Source organism: Thamnophis elegans, chromosome 5, assembly GCF_009769535.1.
Source record: "Thamnophis elegans isolate rThaEle1 chromosome 5, rThaEle1.pri, whole genome shotgun sequence".
NCBI classification, from domain to species: Eukaryota; Metazoa; Chordata; class Lepidosauria; order Squamata; family Colubridae; genus Thamnophis; species Thamnophis elegans.
In genome coordinates this window covers 54,654,961-54,673,879 of record NC_045545.1, presented here as the reverse complement: position 1 = coordinate 54,673,879, position 18,919 = coordinate 54,654,961, and the positions used below count along the sequence as shown (strand labels likewise).

General features: G+C 33.3%; 1 protein-coding gene across 1 annotated transcript; it reads left to right on the top strand.

The window, feature by feature from the left end:
* The first annotated feature begins 1,802 nt into the window (after positions 1-1,802).
* On the top strand, positions 1,803-15,032 carry NUCKS1 (nuclear casein kinase and cyclin dependent kinase substrate 1). The gene is given in 12 exon segments (XM_032218572.1): positions 1,803-1,909; positions 3,341-3,362; positions 3,364-3,391; positions 4,501-4,606; positions 7,371-7,423; positions 7,913-8,062; positions 9,012-9,038; positions 9,041-9,109; positions 9,112-9,162; positions 10,272-10,286; positions 10,289-10,420; positions 11,376-15,032. Coding segments are annotated over 12 exon segments (960 nt in total). The 3' UTR covers positions 11,576-15,032.
* Positions 15,033-18,919: the final 3,887 nt, after the last annotated feature.

The following is an 18,919-nucleotide window of genomic DNA, read 5'->3' as shown; positions in this document are numbered from 1 at the left end:
TTCTTTACTTCCACTTTTACTTCCACTTCACTTTCTGTCATAGGAGTGGTATCATCTTGCATATCTGAGATAGTTGATATTTCTCTCAGCAGTCTTTAATTTCAGCTTTTGATTCATCCAGTCCAGCATTTTGCATGATATATTCTGCATTTACTCTGTTAAATAAGTAGGGGGAATCAATAATGTGCAGTCTGCAAAAGATAATTTTTACAATATATTTCCTGCCAGATGAGGCTACTGAAGAAATGAGATGACCATTTGTCTTGTTCCTAGAAAAGGTACTCTCGACTTACGATCACAATTGAGCTGAAAATTCCTATTGCTAAGTGAAACAGTTGTTTAAATGAGTTTTGCCCCATTTTACGACTATTCTTACCACACTTGTTAAATGACTGACTTTCCCTAGACTTTGCTTGTAGGAAAATTATAAAAGTGATCACATGACCCTGGGACACTGCAACCATCATAAATATCAAGTCAATTACCAAGGGCCAAATTTTGATCATGGGATTGCCACAATGGTCATAAGTATGAAAAACAGTCATAAGTCATTTTTTCAGTGTTGTTGTAATTTTTGAATGATCACCAAACTATTATAAGTCAAGGACTACCTGTATCCCCAGAGAAATAGGTTTGCTTTGAAATGGTTGGTAGTAACAAACTCTAGGCTTCTCCCAGAAATTATGAGAACAAAAGGAGTCAGAAGATAGCAGAGTTGTGAAATGGGTGCACAGCTCATTACAAGTTCCAGCATTTCATTTATTGGCTTCTGGAGCACCAGTGACATCATAAAGTCAACATTATGTAGAAAAGAGTTTAAAAAAGTTAGAAGTAGAAATGTTATATACCATGCATCATTGTGTTAATGTGCAGATTTTTTTTAAAAAGATATTGCTTAGTACCATTATGATTATTAGTTCTTCATTATCTTATACAATTATACTAGATTAGTGACCATATATTGTATACATACGTGTGGTGTGTGTTACATATTGTATTAAAACCAGTTTTTAATTTATCATCTTTTGATGCTGGAGAAGCCATGATCATTAAATTGCCATGTTCTGTCATAATTTTATAGTAAATTTATATTAAAAATATTGCCAAATGATTATGATTTTACATAATATAATTCTTAATACATTTTAAGCACTCCAAACATATAAAGATGCAAATCTTCATGTGAATAATTGTAACAAAAATAGATCATACACAACCCCAAGAAAGTCATGGCCATGAACATTTGGGTGAGATGATTCTGGCCTAATTGCCTCATTCAATGTAGCCAAACACTATCCTTTGGAAAATAATTTATATCTCTAGTTTGTACCATTGTGTATAGGCAGTCCTTGAATGTAAAGTTGAATTAAGTGTTTAACAACTCTTCAAAATTACAACAGTATTGGGAAAAAAGGGATTTATATCTGGTGCCCTGTTCTTCCTGCACCCCGTGACCATGTGATCAAAATCCAAATGGCAGCCAGCAGGAAGGCTGCAACTCCCCACACCTCCTCCAACCACTCCCCACCCAGCTATGCTCTTGGTTGCCTCTGAACAGTTGCTTTTGGAGACCATACCAGGGCTGGGACTGAAGTAGAGGCTCAAGGTCTTCAGCAGTCCTACTTAGCTATCTTCTCCATAGCCAGCCATATCAGTCCATTGTCCAAAGCTTATTCTCCAAATAGCCTAGGAAAGACCAAAAGATTTCTGAAGGATTGTGAGAATAGAGTTGTGCAATTTGGACAAGAAAAGAAGGCCTGGTAGGGCCAGCAGCTGCCTGAAATACCGGTGGTGTACGCATGATGGCAAAAAAAACAAACAAACTGATAAAGATCATCCAGATGCAGGAGAATCTGCCGAGCACAGAAGGCTGTGTGAAACAATTTGACTGTGCAGAGATGCTGGTGTGGTATCCACAATGTGGGCTTAAAGCATTATTCTCAGTAGCAGTGCTGAGGCTGAAGTTAAGTTTCCTGAAATGAGACTGCTGAAAGACCAGGCTTCTATTCAGTTCTTCCACTGCTGCCAAGTGCCACTGGAGGGCAGTCAAAGGGCAAGGATTCTCTCAACCCCCCATGCATTCCACACTCCTATTTACGGCTTTCGTCACTCAGTGATTCTTAGTTAACCACGACTGTCAGGGTATTATAATTACTAAGTAATGTAGTCATGTGATTTTCTTACTTTACAACTGCATGTTTAGCACAGAAATTCCAGTCACAATTGTGGTTGTAAATTTAAAATTACCATTTTATATATATATATATATATAAAATACAACACAAATGTACAAAGGCAACAGTAAAAATATTGGGTTCTGTCTGGATGGTCTCTTGTGACGAGCCGATAGACAGAGAATGGAAGCAGTAAGCTTCCTCCCATATTTGGGCATACCAGGGGTTGTGTCACTGTGTGTGTGTGTGTGTGTGTGCGCTGATAAATAGTTATATATAGTTATATAGTTAAATAATCACTGGACAAAGTGTCAGATTTGTTTTTTAAATATCTCGAATTAAGAATGTTATCTGAATTTTGAATACCTAAACTTTTGTTATAGTTCGGGAATATGTATAAAGCATATGAAATTATTTTTTGCTACCTATTACAAATTATAACCTCTTTTTACAATGGGTGCATTTATACATCAGAGCAAGTCAAATTTTGTTTTGTTTAGAATGGTCACATTTTTTTTAGAAAAAATATTCAAGAGTTTAATATGTGATTTCAGTTCCAACCGTGTTTGTTTGAAGAATAAATTGTGATATGAGTTTGTTGGAATTTTGATATACAATAGTTCATTCCCTAGCTATATGAAATTAAAAAGATGTACAATAGTATTCTGCTCTCTTCAGTTGTTATATGATTGCCATATTGCTAGACTACGTATAATATTTTCAAATATTCACTAATCCTGGAATCCTAATTAGTGTTGCTAATTAGACCTACAGCATCAGTCAGAAGCAAGTCTTAGCTGATTATAAACTGTTTCTGTGATCAACTGCTGGAACTTTAGGCATTTCTGAATATAGAGAGCAATGAGAGTATATCATGTATTACATCCTGCAGGAACTAAGGAGTACTCCCTTTACGTCATCTGAATTCCCTGCAAGACTTCTATCTGGGTGAATTAATGGAGAAAAACTATTTATATATTCCAAAATATATGTTTACCTTTATTGATCAAATCTTTTTTTTAATTAGTCAAAATCTCAGATGATGGAATACTGGATTATGACAACTATAATTAATATTTATGTGTTTTCTTTATATTAAAAGTCAATTGTATGTGATGTCATTTTTCAGTGTCCCCCAAGTTTAATACTTTTTTGTTCTATTTCAGGAACAGAAAAGTAGTAGACTACCTCACAGTTTCAGGAATCAGATGATGCAGGTAACTATCAATTCCTAAGCAAAACATTTCTACAATTATGAAAAGCAACGGGAAACAAATGTTTGAAAATATTGCATATTTTAGTCGGGCTATATTTAAGTGATTCTTTGAGGTGTTTATCTAGATCTTTTTAGATAAAGCTTCTTAGTTTCTATGATTCTAGAAAGTTTATTGTGTTGGCTCAGAAATGGCTATCTGTTAACATTTCTGGAACCTATACAGTTATTTCCTTTCTTGGATAGAAAATGGCATGTTCCTGTAATTTCATAGTGACCAGAATTGTTATTGTATTTTTAGTAAGGCAAAACATAGTAAAATTCCAAATTATTGACATCTTTTCGTTTTAATTATAAATTGTATTAGATTTTTATAAAATAAGAAACAAGAGCTTAATAATAAAACAAAATTTATGTAACTCAGTGTTGAACTATGAAATCCTTGAGGCTTTCTTCAGTTCATTGTCAGGGTAATTACAACAGAGATTAGCATGCAAGTATTATAATTTTACATTTTTAATTTTCCTAATAATGTCCAATATGGCATTTTTCACATTTGCCTATATTGGGGCCAATATTTTTAACTATCATAATTTAATAGACTTTTCATTCATTCAGTGAGCTCAATCTCAAGCCTGCCAATTTAAGTGTGTTTAAGGTGTTGTTTTGTAGGGGTCTGCTTTGCTTATTAGAGTTTATTGTTTCGTTTGTATGTGGGTTTTTTTCTTTGGTTTTTGCCTTGGCATTCTTCACTTTACCTCTGCTTGCATATATTATATCCTTATTACTTAAACTGGAGATACCCTTTTGAATATCTTTGTTTTTATTTGAATTTTGTTTAATATATTCTCAGTATTCTTTCCAGCTCATTCTCACTCACACACTCACTTATAAATGCAAGAAAATATAGCAAATTGAAAACTGCGCAAAATAAATAACAGCAGTCTATAAAATGCTATTTTTTAAAAAAAGGAACTCTGAATTTTCAGTACTTCTGATCAAAATTTAATCTTTTGTTTTTGTTAGAATAGTATATATAATGGCGATTTTAAAGTTAAACTGACAGATTTGTAAATCATTTATTAATTCTGCTTAATCTTGTTTACTGTGTAGATGAAGAATATGGTAGGGATTCAGCCCCTCCAGCAAAGAAAATGCGTTCATCACCAAGAGACGCAAAAAATAAGAGGAGGTCTGGAAAAAATTCTCAGGAGGACAGGTAAGCTGGATATAGTTTTCTAGTAGTTAGATTTGGTGTGTGGCATTTGTCTCTGCTTGTGTATCTACAGGCTATATATTCTATTAGCTTACCTTAAAGAAAGTATGAATTCTATATCAATGTTTACTAACCTAAAAATTGTGTCCAATTAGAAAGTTTTGAATTTTAAAATTTTGTAACATGAACATGGAAAGATAAAAGTTCTACTTGTTGTTGAACTACCATTCCTAGTTTCCTTTACTATTAACAATTATAACTGGTTGCTGTGGGCAATAGTTCATCACAACTATCAGGCATATCTTTCCAATTCATGCTTTGCTTTCACGATATCCGAGACCTGCAAAATCATAATACTTTTAAGCATATTTTAATACTTGATATTAATCTTTTATTTTGGTCTTAATGTAACTTTAGAGTATTTATTTCTACATGATTGGATTAATTACGCTGTTTTAGAATTGCAGCGTGTGTGCATGTACACACATAGAAATAGTGAAAATGGATGGCAGAAAAAGACTTAGTGGTCCATTGAAGTTGTCCTTGAGGAATTTTTTGGATTGATTGATTATTTTTATTGGATGGACATGACTTCATCCCAAACAAGTTTAAACTCAGTTACTGATAATTGATTATTATCTCTGCTGGAAATTGATTCCAAGCTTCTATTATTTTATCTGTGAAGTAATATTTTCAAACATTACTTTTAAATTCCCTATCAGTTTCTTGATGTTTGGTTATATAGAAATCTAGAAGCTTATTCAGCCTCTTAATATATTTTAGGGGTTCAGTTATTTCTCCCTTCTGACCTCTAGACTGTTCATATTCAGTTTTTCCAATCTCTCCTGATTGTCCCTCAGACCTTGTACTGTTTTGTTATTCATATCTGGACTTACTCAACCATATCAATATGTTTTTATTTAAAGGGAGGTCTCCAGATCTGGACACAGCATTCCAATTGGGTCTGACTAAAGCCCTATATAGTGTGATTAGAACCTAATATAATATGATTCTACCTTTTAATTATTTTAATTGATAATGAAACTAGGCAATGAAAAATTCAATAGAAGAAATGAGTGTTTGCAAAATATACATTTAGAGAATAAACATTAAGAGGAGGAAATATAGGAGACAATAATTTCCTATGTTTTAAAGGAAAAAAATAGCATTCACTTATTGAGTTTTAGTACCACCTGAAGCAATGGTGATATTTCCACCTCATGGTTTATCATTCACACATTTAAGGAGTATTAAAAATAGCAAATATTGCCTCTAGAGATATCCAAAAGTATATTTGTAGTGAATACTAAGCAGTAAAAATGGATTGTACAGGTAGTCCTCAACTTACAACCACAATTGGGAGTGTAACTTCCATTGCTAAGCAAGGTGGTCATTAAGTGAGTTGTGCCCAAACTTATGATTTTTTTAACTGCCAATGTTAAGTGAATCTGTCTTCTCCCATTGCCCTTGCTTGTCAGAAGCTGGTTGGGAAAGTTGTAAATGCTGATGGCATGGCCCAGGGTGCTGTAATCATGGTAATACATGCCAGTTGCCAAGCACCAGAATTTTGATCAATTGGCGATGGGTAGCTACAACAATTGTAAGCGCAAGGACCAGTTGTAAATCACTTTTTTCAGCATATCATTGAATGAGCACTAAACAATGGTTATAGTCAAGGATTACTGTACTGCTAATGCAAAATGGGCTAGGGAATGATACATAAAGCATGATATATATGAGGTATGTATGAGGTGAGGACGGATTCAGAAAAACTTATTAATTCTGTCCTGTTTTTCTTATTGTAAGCAGAAGAGTTGTCAGTTCAAAATCATTTGGCACCACCTAAATATGAAAATTATCCAATAACTTAACTTTTTCCATTTCATATCACAATACATCAATACAAGATTTAAGCACCATAAAGGGATATTAAAATTTTGTATAAAATTTATGTTTGCCCAAATTATTAAAATTCTATTAAAGTATGTTCCTTCCAATTCCATCAGGAAAGATGAAGGAGGAAGCACTTATAATCTTCAAATGTGTAAATAGTTGAGGCAGCAGAGAATCCATGGTGAAGAAAATTTACTGAAACAACCTAGGATGAATTGTAGACAGGTCAGATCATAGATTGACAATTTTCCAGTATTGGTGTAACCATGAAAGGGATGTGAAGAGTCATTGGCATGTTGGCAGGGCACTTCATTGAAAGATCTTAACAAACTAGTTTATACCAAGTTGATGTGTTCTTTTCCTGATTTAAGTCATGTGAAAAGTGAATATTAAGAAGCACTTCCTTTCTTTTCTAGTCTTAAATAAGAAAAATTAAAACTGGTATTGAGTATAAGATACACACTAGGAACTTATTGAATAAATCTGAATATTTCCAATTTAATTTTCAGCTGGAATTCCTAAATTGCATTTTTCAGAAATGTTTTTGCCAAGTTATAAACTTTGCTTTCTCTGTAAATCAGACTTTATGTAGAAAGTTATGACTCTATGAACTTCAGACAAATACATCCTTAGAACTCAGATTTCACAGTTAAGCTGCACCTTCCCTTCATTATCCAATTTTTCATCGTAAAGGAGTGATAGAATTGAAAATTAGCTTTTGATTGATTGATTCATTCATTCATTAATTGATCAATTAATAAAATTAATACAATTCTGTATTATGACCATTAACCAATTTAGTTGCTTCTCTGGGAGTGTAATAGCAGCACAGCAATCTTTCTGGAAATATTTTAAATTGTTTTCCTTTTTATAGTGAAGACTCAGAAAAGGACATGAAGACAAAGAGAGATGATTCACATTCAGCTGGTAACTATACCATTTTTGTAATTTGATGGCAGTTTGATCAGAGTATGTAATCAATGATTTCACTTTTACTATTTACATGAAATCTTTAATGCTTTTTGGTTTAAATCATCTACTTATTTCTGATATGTGAAATTAATATTTGAATAGTTAGTACCATGTGATTTGTTTTTATGTAGCAGATAGGAAACCTATTTCTGAATTACAACTCTCTGCATTCTTCAACACTGAGTAGAGCCATCCTATTTGGGGGTGTTTAGGAGTCAGCACAACCTTCCCATGGCTTGCTATAGCCAATTTCTAAGAATATTTCTATTATTATTTCTTTATTCATTAAACATCACAAATACCACTGACTGTTGCTAATGGTTGATATAGGTTGCTATCAGTGTCCTAGGTATCAACCAAGTACCTTCCAAGTACTTGATACTGGGTATCAACCAAGTACTACTACTACTGCTACTACTACTACTATTCCATCTTTTTTCTCAGATGAAGATTTTGGCAGTGAGGATGATATTGGAGCAGATGATGGTAAAGCTGATAGTGACTACGAAAGTTCTCAAAAGAACAAAAAAGGAAAAAAAGTGAAGCCTGAAAAGAACAAAAAAGCTGCTTCCAGATCTAGAAAAAGGGCTGCAGGTAATGTCTTCCAATGATGTGTTTAAAAGATAACATCATTTAATAATTATGTGATACATGATTGATTGGCAGATAATTTCAGGTAATGTTTCATGAAATCTTAAACAAATCATTGAATTTAATTAATTTGAAGTACAGTATGTAAGTACACATGTATGTATGTATGTATGTATGTATGAATGAAAGAAAGAAAGAAAGAAAGAGAAAGAAAGAAAGAAAACTGGTAAAATCAGAACTAAATCAAGCTGTTTCTTGATCTGAGGCATGTTGAAGGTAAACAAAAAATATGTCATAACATACAGATGAATAAAATAAAAATTAAACTGTATGTTGCCTGTTTTGTTTATTTTGATATCTCTACCCACTGTTTGGTTCTGATTTACTTAGTATAATATCTTAACTCTTGTTCATGTGGTTCAAACCTCATATAAAGGTTTGGCTTAGTTCAAAAAGCCAAATAGCAATAGCAGACTTATATACCACTTCACAGTGCTTTACAGCCCTCTCTAAGTGGTTTATAGCCCTCAACAATATGGGACCTCTTTTACCCACCTCGGAAGGATGGGAGGCTGAGTCAACCTTGAGTCTGGTGAGAGTCGAACTGCCAAATTGCAGGCAGCAGAAGTAGCCTGCAGTACTACACTCTAACCACTCCACCACCACAGCTCAAATGAAGGAAATAGAAGTGGATAAAGAGTAATAATTATCTTTGCTTTGATATATAGTATAATGTAGATGACAATTAATGCTGGATGTTGAAATACTAGGATTATTTTGCATAAATCATATTTAGAATAATTACAAATTGCAACTATTAGATACAGGTAGAATTAAGTGAACTACACTCCATTATGGAAAGTTGGACTTTTATTTCTACCTATTTATTTCTGCCTGTTGGAAATGTATATAGAACAAACAATATTTAGTGATCTTTCTGATTTTATAACAGAGGATAGTGAGGATGAGAAAGAAGACCACAAAATGTGCGTCAGCAGCGGCAAGCAGCATCCAAAGCTGCGTCCAAGCAAAGAGAAATGTTAATGGATGATGTGGCAGTGAGGAGGAAGATCAGGAAGAGGAAGAGACAACATTTCAGGAAAGTAAGTGACATTCAGAGGCGCATGTATAGATATATGGAACGTAAGAATAAATTGTCAGTCTGCAGCCATGATTGATATGGTGTCCACATTAATTGTTCAGACAATCAAACATGATATTTCATCTTCTTAAATATGACATCCATTTCATTGTTGATATATTCGATGTCCAGGATGTCTATTGGCAGCAAAGAGGATTAAAAAATACGCTATCCCTAAAGTTCAGGACATAAAAACTTTTCAGACCATGGCAATTTTTAGGTAATATTCTGCTAGAAAAATGCAAAGAATATAAAAATGCCACTCATCACTGTTTTACCTTCAGCACTGGGCAATAGTCTGAACAGTCTAATTTTATTACAAGTACTATCTTATCTGGCTTCATGATACAGTGACAGGCTTCAAATCTTTATCTTCACAGTTAGTTAGAATAAACCAAAAGTTTAAAAACGAATTTATGTTAAAATATATGCAGTACAGCTTTCTAACTTGTCTGTTGTATAAATTGATAGACGCATGCTCTAAATGGTGAAATGTGGGGAGCCATGAGAAATTTTTAGTGAATGTATCAAATAAACAGGAACCCAGTGAATGTGTGAACTGATGAACTAGAATCATGGAAACCTGGATTCAAAACCTGGAAGTCTGTTTTAGGAAGAATAAGATACTCTTTCTATATAATAAGTTACTGATATTGACTGCAAAGGGCACTTCTACAACTTGCTACAAGATGGAAGACCATATTGAACAAGAAAGGAATCATGACAGACTGGGAAGGGCTTTGATGTAGAACTACAACAGCTATTGTAAAAATAGTCAGGCTTTGAGCCTTAATTGCTTTTGAGGGAAAGAAATTTGCCTATGCAACTGCTATTTTAAATAATAATACTACTTATCACAAGCTCTAAAGCAAATTTACAGGAGGAAATACTGAGGCGAAGAAGTTGTGATTTCTCCAAATTCTAGCAAGTGTGTTACAGGATATAGAAGCCAAGAATACTGACTCCTATCTCTTGATCAACCTACCAGACTCTCTCCCTCATTCTGTCTCTCTTCCAAGTGAACAAGAACAGCTCTTCTTAGAGACATTTCATTCCTCTCTCTCTGCACAGAAGATTCTGCCAGCGATGAGACTTCCTTGCGGAAGATGATGATGATAGTGACTATGGCAGTTCTAAAAAGAAGAATAAAAAAGTGGCTAAGAAATCGAAACCAGAAAGGAAAGAAAAGAAAATGCCTAAACCAAGACTAAAGGCTACAGGTGAGCTTAGCTTGCTTCAAAAGTTCTTATTTTACATCCATTAAGAATAACAGAATGAAATGTGTTGTTTGCAAGTATTTATATTTTCTCAGCTCTTCATCTTGTGTGTGCTTAGAAGGATATCAATCAAATTCTCAATGTTAAATCCAGATTTGTGGGTGATATAATTGAATAGACTACTAAAAGTTCATTTGTGCATTATTTCTTTTTCAAAGAATCAGAAAATTCTGATTGGATTTGGATGGGATTCTTCTGATGTTATCATTGTTAGTATTATGTTCAGACCACTTGCCAGTGCTGATTAAAACAAGTGATATTAGTGTCTTTTAGATCCTTCAAGTGGTATTATTTTCATTCTATTTCAAAGAGAACAGTGTTGCTCATTTTGACATGTGCAGATACCTACAGAACTACGTATATCTTCAAATATACAATACTTATTTGGTTACATATTACTTATTAAAATTCAGCTTCAATGAAAAATGTATAGAATTGTACTTTATTTCCTATCAATATGTCTATTTATCCTCAAAAATGCTGTTGCCTTCTATATTTGCAGTAGAAAGCCCTACTGAAACTGCTTTCATTATAGCTTTTTGCTGCTAATGTTATGGAAAATTGGAAGGCAAACATTGTCAACGAAAACTTAGTGTCAGAAAAATTACTCATAGGCTGCCTGTGCTATTAAAATATAGATAGTATGAGCTCAACCTGATTCTTTGCTAAATAAGGATCCTGCGTGTTTTCATAATAGTGCTAGAATAGAATTAATATAATTTATTAGATGATTAGAAAGCAGTATATAGAGTTGCTTTGGATACCAAAGCTTTATAAACTGAAATGAATAAATTTAATAAATAAAAATCCCTTTGATTTGGAGTATGGGCATCTTCACCATTAAAACATGTGATGTAATAATCAAATATTTTACTATTGTTCTGATGCTTTTCTTCAGTTACACCTAGTCCCGGTAAAGGGCAAAGGAAAGGGCGGTCGTTCCACAGCTTCAAAGACATCAAAAGAAAAAACCCATCCCCAAAAGATGATGATGATGAACCTGAAAGTCCTCCACAAAAGAAGAAATCAGTTAGTCCTCCTCCAGACAAATCTGGGGATGAAGGGTCTGAAGATGAAGTCCAGTCTGGTGAAGATTAAACGGTGGTGTGGGAGAGAAACTTTTTTGAGAGAGAGTAAGGAAAAGAGGATATGCTTAGGGGTAGAACATGGTTTTGGTTGTGGCTTAACTATTGGGCTGTGAATGCCACTTTTACTTTAGTTGTTTTAATAGTACAATTCTTCTGTTTTTTTTTTTTTAAAAAAAACCTTTATGTTTTGATGTCACAGTCTCTATTGGCCATTCCGTTCTCCCCAACAAACCTGAAAGCCATTTAGATTTAAATTAACAGCTAACTAAAGATATATTTTTGAAAGCTTACTACAGCTGTTAAGCAATAAGATTGAAGCTGACCCTTGGAGATCATTGTTAACAAATAGAATAGATTTTCCAAAGCTGAGAAGTCAATTTGCTTAATTGAATCTAAAACGAATAGATATTGCATATAGCATTTTATTGACGTAAACCCACCTTTTGTAACTGAATATTTTGAATTCCATTATGCATTGCAAGTTCTAATACTCTGAATCTTTTGGCTTCCACTGTTTATCTTAGTGGCCAAGGTTATTTTAGTAACAATTTAGTCTGATCTGTTCCAGGATTTGAGAAGGTCATACCTGTTCATACCATTTATATCCTTTGTTAGGACAAAGATTTAGTACAAACATTTCCATTGGCTAAAATGCATTAATATCCTTATAGCTTATTCTGAAATTTCTGTGCTTTTTCTGCTTTCTTTCTATTACGTTTGATTTCATTGAGAAATTCTGGAAGCTGGAATTACTGCTTTAAAATTTTTGATCAATGCACTGAATGAGTGATTACACAGTATCTTTTTCAACCACTGGGTATTCATTTAAATATATTTCACAAAGTTGGAATACCCTGCTTCTATAGCATAATGTGTTTTTACCATCCCCTTCATTGTTTACTTCCCTTTCTGAAGAGTGAGTCCTGGTTCATAACCAAGCCTTATTTTTGGTTAGCAGAAGCGGGATGCCCATGCTAAACAAGAAACAGGGTGTAAACTGGAAGACATAATTGATACAATAGCAATCCTGACAGAATTAACATTTTAGTATCTATGCTTATATACTGTAATATTTCTGCTTATATACTGTAAATTTATAAAAATCAAGTGGATAGCAACCCCAAAAATATTCTCTTAGTAGTCTAGGTCTATATAATAAGTATGACAAAGCCAAAGTGAAAATGAAGCATAATTTTGGTTTTCTCGTTCTCACATGTGCATACATACTCACAAACCCAACAAAGTACAATTTTGTCTTTCAAAAATACTTGGCTTATCCTCCCTTTTTTATTTAAAGCAATGCTACTTGTGTCTGTGATTGGTTCAAATATAAATCTGGGTCGTTTAGCAAAATAATACACACATCTTGGCTTGAAGTGATATCTTTGATCTAGATGTGGCTTAATAATTTTGAACAACATCTAGAAAGTGAAAATGCTTTGAGTTTCTCCTTGGACAGAAGCTAATTTGAGCGGAGTATTTTTGCCAATTTAATTGAAATTTAAATGTTGAAGGGTTATAGCTAAGTATTATGTCTGAATTCTGAGTTCAAAACAGTCTTATCGCATCCTACAAATTAATTACTTGGTGACCTAGTATATGCAGTTGATCCAAATGTGCAGGTATTGAAGTGATTACCTCGTAATTATTATGGTCAGCCAGCAATATATATTTTTGCTGCTGATTCAGATTGGTTTTATATAATATGCATTTTTTTCTTTTTGAGCTTTAGCTAACAGTACAACTGTGTAATAAGAATTGGGTTGCCATTTAGATTCTTCCTGTTTTTCTTCCAGATAAATTATGGCAATTGAATTTCTTAATCCTAAATCAAATGCTGTGCTTTCACTGATCCTTGCATTAACTCCTAGACAAAATATTTTCAAGGTTCCTGAAATCTCTTAATTCAGATAGTAGTTTGGCCTTTTTCCATTGATAACCAATACAGAGACTGAACATTAATTTTTTCCCCTACTGTTCACAACAAAGCAACAAAGTAATATTTTAAATATTTCATTCTATTTTGCAGTCTTCTGTCTCTCTGTGCATATTGCTTTTATGTGAGGTATTTTAGGGATTCAATAGCTATATTAGTTTATTACTTTGTTCCATAGAACAAGTGTTGCCAGATAAACAATAGGTAATATTCCAGTGGGCGCTAATCACACTATATTGGTTGCATCCTGGGAATGGCAGGTTTTTTTGACGTAGTTTTAATTAAGTATTTCTTGCATTTGCTGAAAAACCAAAAGCAAATAAGTTTAGTGTATCTAAGTTATTGCTTCATATATAAATGTGATCGCAACAGGGGTATACATAAAATTTCAGTCAAGTTTTGAGAGGTGTGTATTTACACATTACCTTCGAGGCCTGAACAGGTAATGATGGCTAAATACTGAAGAAATAACTTGCACACCGTAAAAGGATAATATTTAGATACATTCTTTGTGAGGACTTCTCTTCGGTATATTATTCTACCACAGATCAAGCAAAATGCAGGGGCATAATGACTGGTTTGATCTGGTATTAAAAAATCATGTTGAAATATATTGGGGGGGGGGGGAGAAAGAAATGTATATGCATTTGGGTGGTTGATGTGATATAAATGTTGAATATACTCAATTGTAATTGCCTGCACCAAATACTGAAACTGTTAATACTTTTAGACTGATTTTTAAAGCATTACTCAAGTATATGAGACAGCTTAACTAGAGCTAAGGAAGAAATGCTATAACATGCTGGAAATTTATGAGCTGTAGAAATTGGTGCTTTTGCTTTATGTAATTTTTCTGTGGAGTGTTTATTTTTTATAACAAATCATAATGTTGACACATGATTTTATAAAATAAAAGGAAATCAATTCCCATGATTTTAGGTATTGGTAAATCATATTAGTATTTTGGGGGAGATTTAACTCTTTCCCCTTTTCGATTAACTTGATTAAATGACTGGATCTGAATGGCTTGGTCTCAACCTTGGTCGTCCTGTTACTGAAACTCTCCTTTCTTTCTTTCCACCAATACCACCCCCTCAATTTCAGTTGGAGTCTGGGATTAACTCCTCTTGTGTGAAATTCACAGTGTAAAAGCTAGATATGGATGTACTTGTGATGATTTTCAGGGCCCAAAATTTATAAGCAAAACTAAGCTGACATTTAGCTGGAGTATCTCTTTCCACTTTCTTCAGTTTACTGCTTTGCTGAAGGACTTACACTTCATTATTTCTGTTTAAAAACTCTTCTAACATTTAAAGCAAGTGCTTCTCTATTTTGAGTCTATTAAAGGAGTCACTACATTTTGATTTGATGTGTTAACCTTTTTTTAAAAGATCTGTTGACCCAAATGTGCTGTTCCAAACAGTGGAATGGTTCCATCAGTTAGAGCATGTCTGGTATGATTGTAAAATACCATTGTGTATACATTTCTATACCTGGGTAGGGATTTTTAAATTGAGCATACAGCATTGGGGCAGAACATAAACTTGCTATAGCCACAATAACATAAAAACCCTTCAAGTATCTTGTATGAGTGGAAATGAAAGCGCATGTGTGTACGCATGCATGAGTGTCATTCTGACAAAATGTGTGTTAGAAATTTGTGTTTACTGCTGGAGAAACAATTATTACAAAAATTGTATATAAGAGTTTTACATAATTTGTTTATCAGAACATGGCACAGTCAAACCCTAACAGTTCCCACATTATAGAAAGTGACAAATGAGCAAGTGCTCTTTGTATCAGATAGAAATTGATTGAATTAAATATCATGGATATTTGTCTTGGAATTAGCTATTTTGATGGGTTCTAAATCTGTCCGGATTATTGGAAAGCATATATTCAAATGCGGTACCAAGGCCACTAGTCATGATGATAACCAATAAAGTTGTCAGTCTGTTGACAATGAAATCTGCAGCATGGTACTAAGGATCAGTTTGAATGTAATGCTTTATATAAAAATGAATTTCAAAAGGGAGGGGGGTTGAAGTGAACATGATATTGTTAACCATGTTCGTGAATTATAGATGCAACATGCATTGGTAGAATTGTGTGACAGTCTTTCGTGCTACTTAATTTTACATATTCCAGTCTCTGTATGTACTTGCAATTAAAAAAAAAGTTCCTGCCTTGCTTTTTATTGAAGGGTTCCCAGGACTGCATATCAATTATTGAGCTCTGTTTTAAATATGTGTACCCTTGGCTTGTATTTTGTATTAAAAGAGAACATGGAAAAGAACCCTTTATTGTTCAGCATGTTGGAATTGTGTCACCCTTATTTTCTCTCTCCTCTCTCTCTCTCTCTCTCTCTCTCTCTCTCTCTCTTTCCCTTTTTTGTTTTGTTTTTGTTTGTTTTTGTTTTTTGAATATATTAAGCAACTTATTCTTCTGTATCTTTTTTTCTTTTGTAAACTTTTTGGTTTTGTTTAAAAATGGCTTTATAAAAGGGCTTTTATAACCCATACCAATGCCTTCTGTGTTTCTTCCGCTCTTTACTGTATATGCCAGCCTACCCCAACATGGCACCCTCTATGCAAATTGTATTTCAGTTGTTATAATTCCCAATATCTGGTCATGGCAACTAAGAATTATGAAACTGGTAGTCTAATACATTTGGAGGACACCGTTTTGGGGAGGGCTAGTATATGCCAGGTATCAATTTGTTTCTCAAAATCAGTAACAGTCTAAGTTATGTATTAACTTATTTTGTATTCCATTTGTTTAAGGCTTTTTGATAATTCACTTGAGATACTGAATTCAAAACTGGGGAAACCAGTTGACTATAATTACTTATAAAACTAAGTTTTCCCATGGGATCACATGATCCTTATCTGAAAAAGTAGATCAAACTGAAAATAAATTTCAGTAAAACATTAACTTACACATTGGCATATAGTCCAGGACCTAGGGGTCAACATTATTGAAAAAATATATATTTCAACAAATATGTAAAATAATAGCATTCCCCAAATATTTAACTAGCATTTTTCATTGATGTTTTGAATAGATGGAATTTAAATTGTCCAAAGGGGGAAACAAAATGACTGTTATGAGATGCAAAGCCACCCACTGCAAACTGAAGACATTAAATTCTTGTTAAAAGATACAAAATTGTTATTGCCTAGAGAGTACAAGATCTTATGAATCTGAGACCATGCTTATAATTTATTTTATTTAAATGTTTTAATATTTTGAATTTTAAAATTGAAAAATTCTGAATCATTGATGGATATGGAACTTCAATAATAAATTCTCCTTCAGTTCTTTCAGGTAACATTTGGATGCAATTCATTTGTTTAAGTGCAACTAAGAAAAAGTAAAGAATGTTAAGATTTACAAGCTGTACAAAACCTAGTAAGAATTTTCAATCATTAAATTAATATTGCTATATATAATATAATGTATTTAACCAGTTTTAACTGTTTTTAAAGGTAGATAAATACTTAGTATATAAAGACAGCTTACATGATAAAAACCCTCAATTAGAATAAACAATAGGAGTTTCTGTCTTTGTTTACTCTTATAATGAATCAGTCAAAATCTAATGTTTTAAATCCTTATGTTAAGGAAAATCCAAATTTAGGATGTTATACAAGTCCACGTGGAATTATATGGTAGCATAAAAGTAGTTTCCAGATTAAATTCTTTATGGGACTTGTTTATTAAGATGAAGTTATTTTTGCCATTGATCCATACTTCCACAGCTTAATCTGTTAATCTTCTAAAGAAGAAATTATATGTAATTTAAAAAGCACATAGTATTCTGGCAGTTGTTGTCATATTCACAGCTAAACTTGTATACTTTGTTGGAAATATAAGGCTTTGTTAAGCCTCACAGAAAAATGGCAAGGAAGAACAGTTAATATTTAATATTTGCTTTATATTGAGCTGAATTGTCTTTCAAAATCGTTGAGATCTATGAGATTGCTACCAAGTATGAAAAATTTATTGCATTTCCAGATGATTTCATTCTGGTAATCAATATTGGGATAATTTATAAATCAAAAAGTAAATTATTTTAGTGCTAAATTCATTTATGTGCAGTAAATTAGAATTTTATCTCACATTGGCATGTCTATTGCATGTCATTTGTTCTTTTTAAATTGTATTTCCATAAGAATTTACAAATTAGCTGCAATAGATGTTCTGAATTTTGCGTTACAGATTTTTCAAACTTATATGTAGTTTCAGGTTATGGAGCCAAAGTGCAACATCAGGTAACCACTTTGTTTAGTAATGGCAATCCTCTAGGCCTGATTGTTGTCATAATCCCAAGAGTGTGGGTCATTGAGCCAGAAGAGGGAAAAGTCCCAGGCAAGCAGGCCAGTGGGTGAGAGCTGTTGGCAAGGAGTGTGCTGGGGGTGAGCATTATGGAATGCGGTTGGTTGAAAAAGCATCAGGAGTGACTTACTGCTGGTTTCCCCATTGATTTTGTGAAAAGTTGGCAGGGAGCCTCAGGTCACTGTGACATAATCAGAAGCTGGGCATGGAGTAGCCAGATCATGATCACATGACCATAGTGACACTAATGGCCAGTACTCTGAGGAATGATGATAAATCTCCTTTAGAGACATTGTAACTGAATAGTCACTGAACTAGTAGTCATAACCAAAGAACTGCCTCTAATCAAATCTGAGGGTTCCATCTTATTTTTATAATTCCTTTTGAGCTATACTACTTATTTGAAGGTGTTGGAATCAATGTAATTGAACATTCCATGGAGAAATCTTGAAAGATTAGCATCTTTGATTTCTTGAAGATCTTACAATATACGAGTAGTCCTCGACTTACAACAATTCATAGTGACTGTTCAAAGTTACAACACTGAAAAAAGTGAGTTATGACTTTTTCACACTACCATTGCGGCATACCCATGGTCACATGATCAAAATTCAGTTGCTTGGCAACTGCCTCATTTATAAAGGTTGCAGTGCCTTGGGGTCATATAATCCCCTTTTGCAACCTTCTGACAAGTTAAATACATTGGGAAGCCAGATTCACTTAAAAACCATGTTATAAAGTTAACTGTAGTGATTCACTTATCTGTGACAAGAAATATGTAAAATTAGACAAAACAAACTTAAAGTCAAGGACTACCAGTATACAAATTATTTTTCTGGTGATTTTTTTTTTTCTAGATTAGCCTTCATGAAAATAAATATTACTTGGCACTAAAACAAAGGCAATATGTCTGAACTTATTCCTGTATATATTACATGTTTTATTATATGATCAAGTAATCATCGATAAACAGGACACTTCTACTTGTATCTGACAAAAGATATTATTGCAAGCATCCAGGGAATCCCGTTCATCTGTAGAGGTAACCCAGTGGTATAGTGATATGTTTAAGTCTGTAAT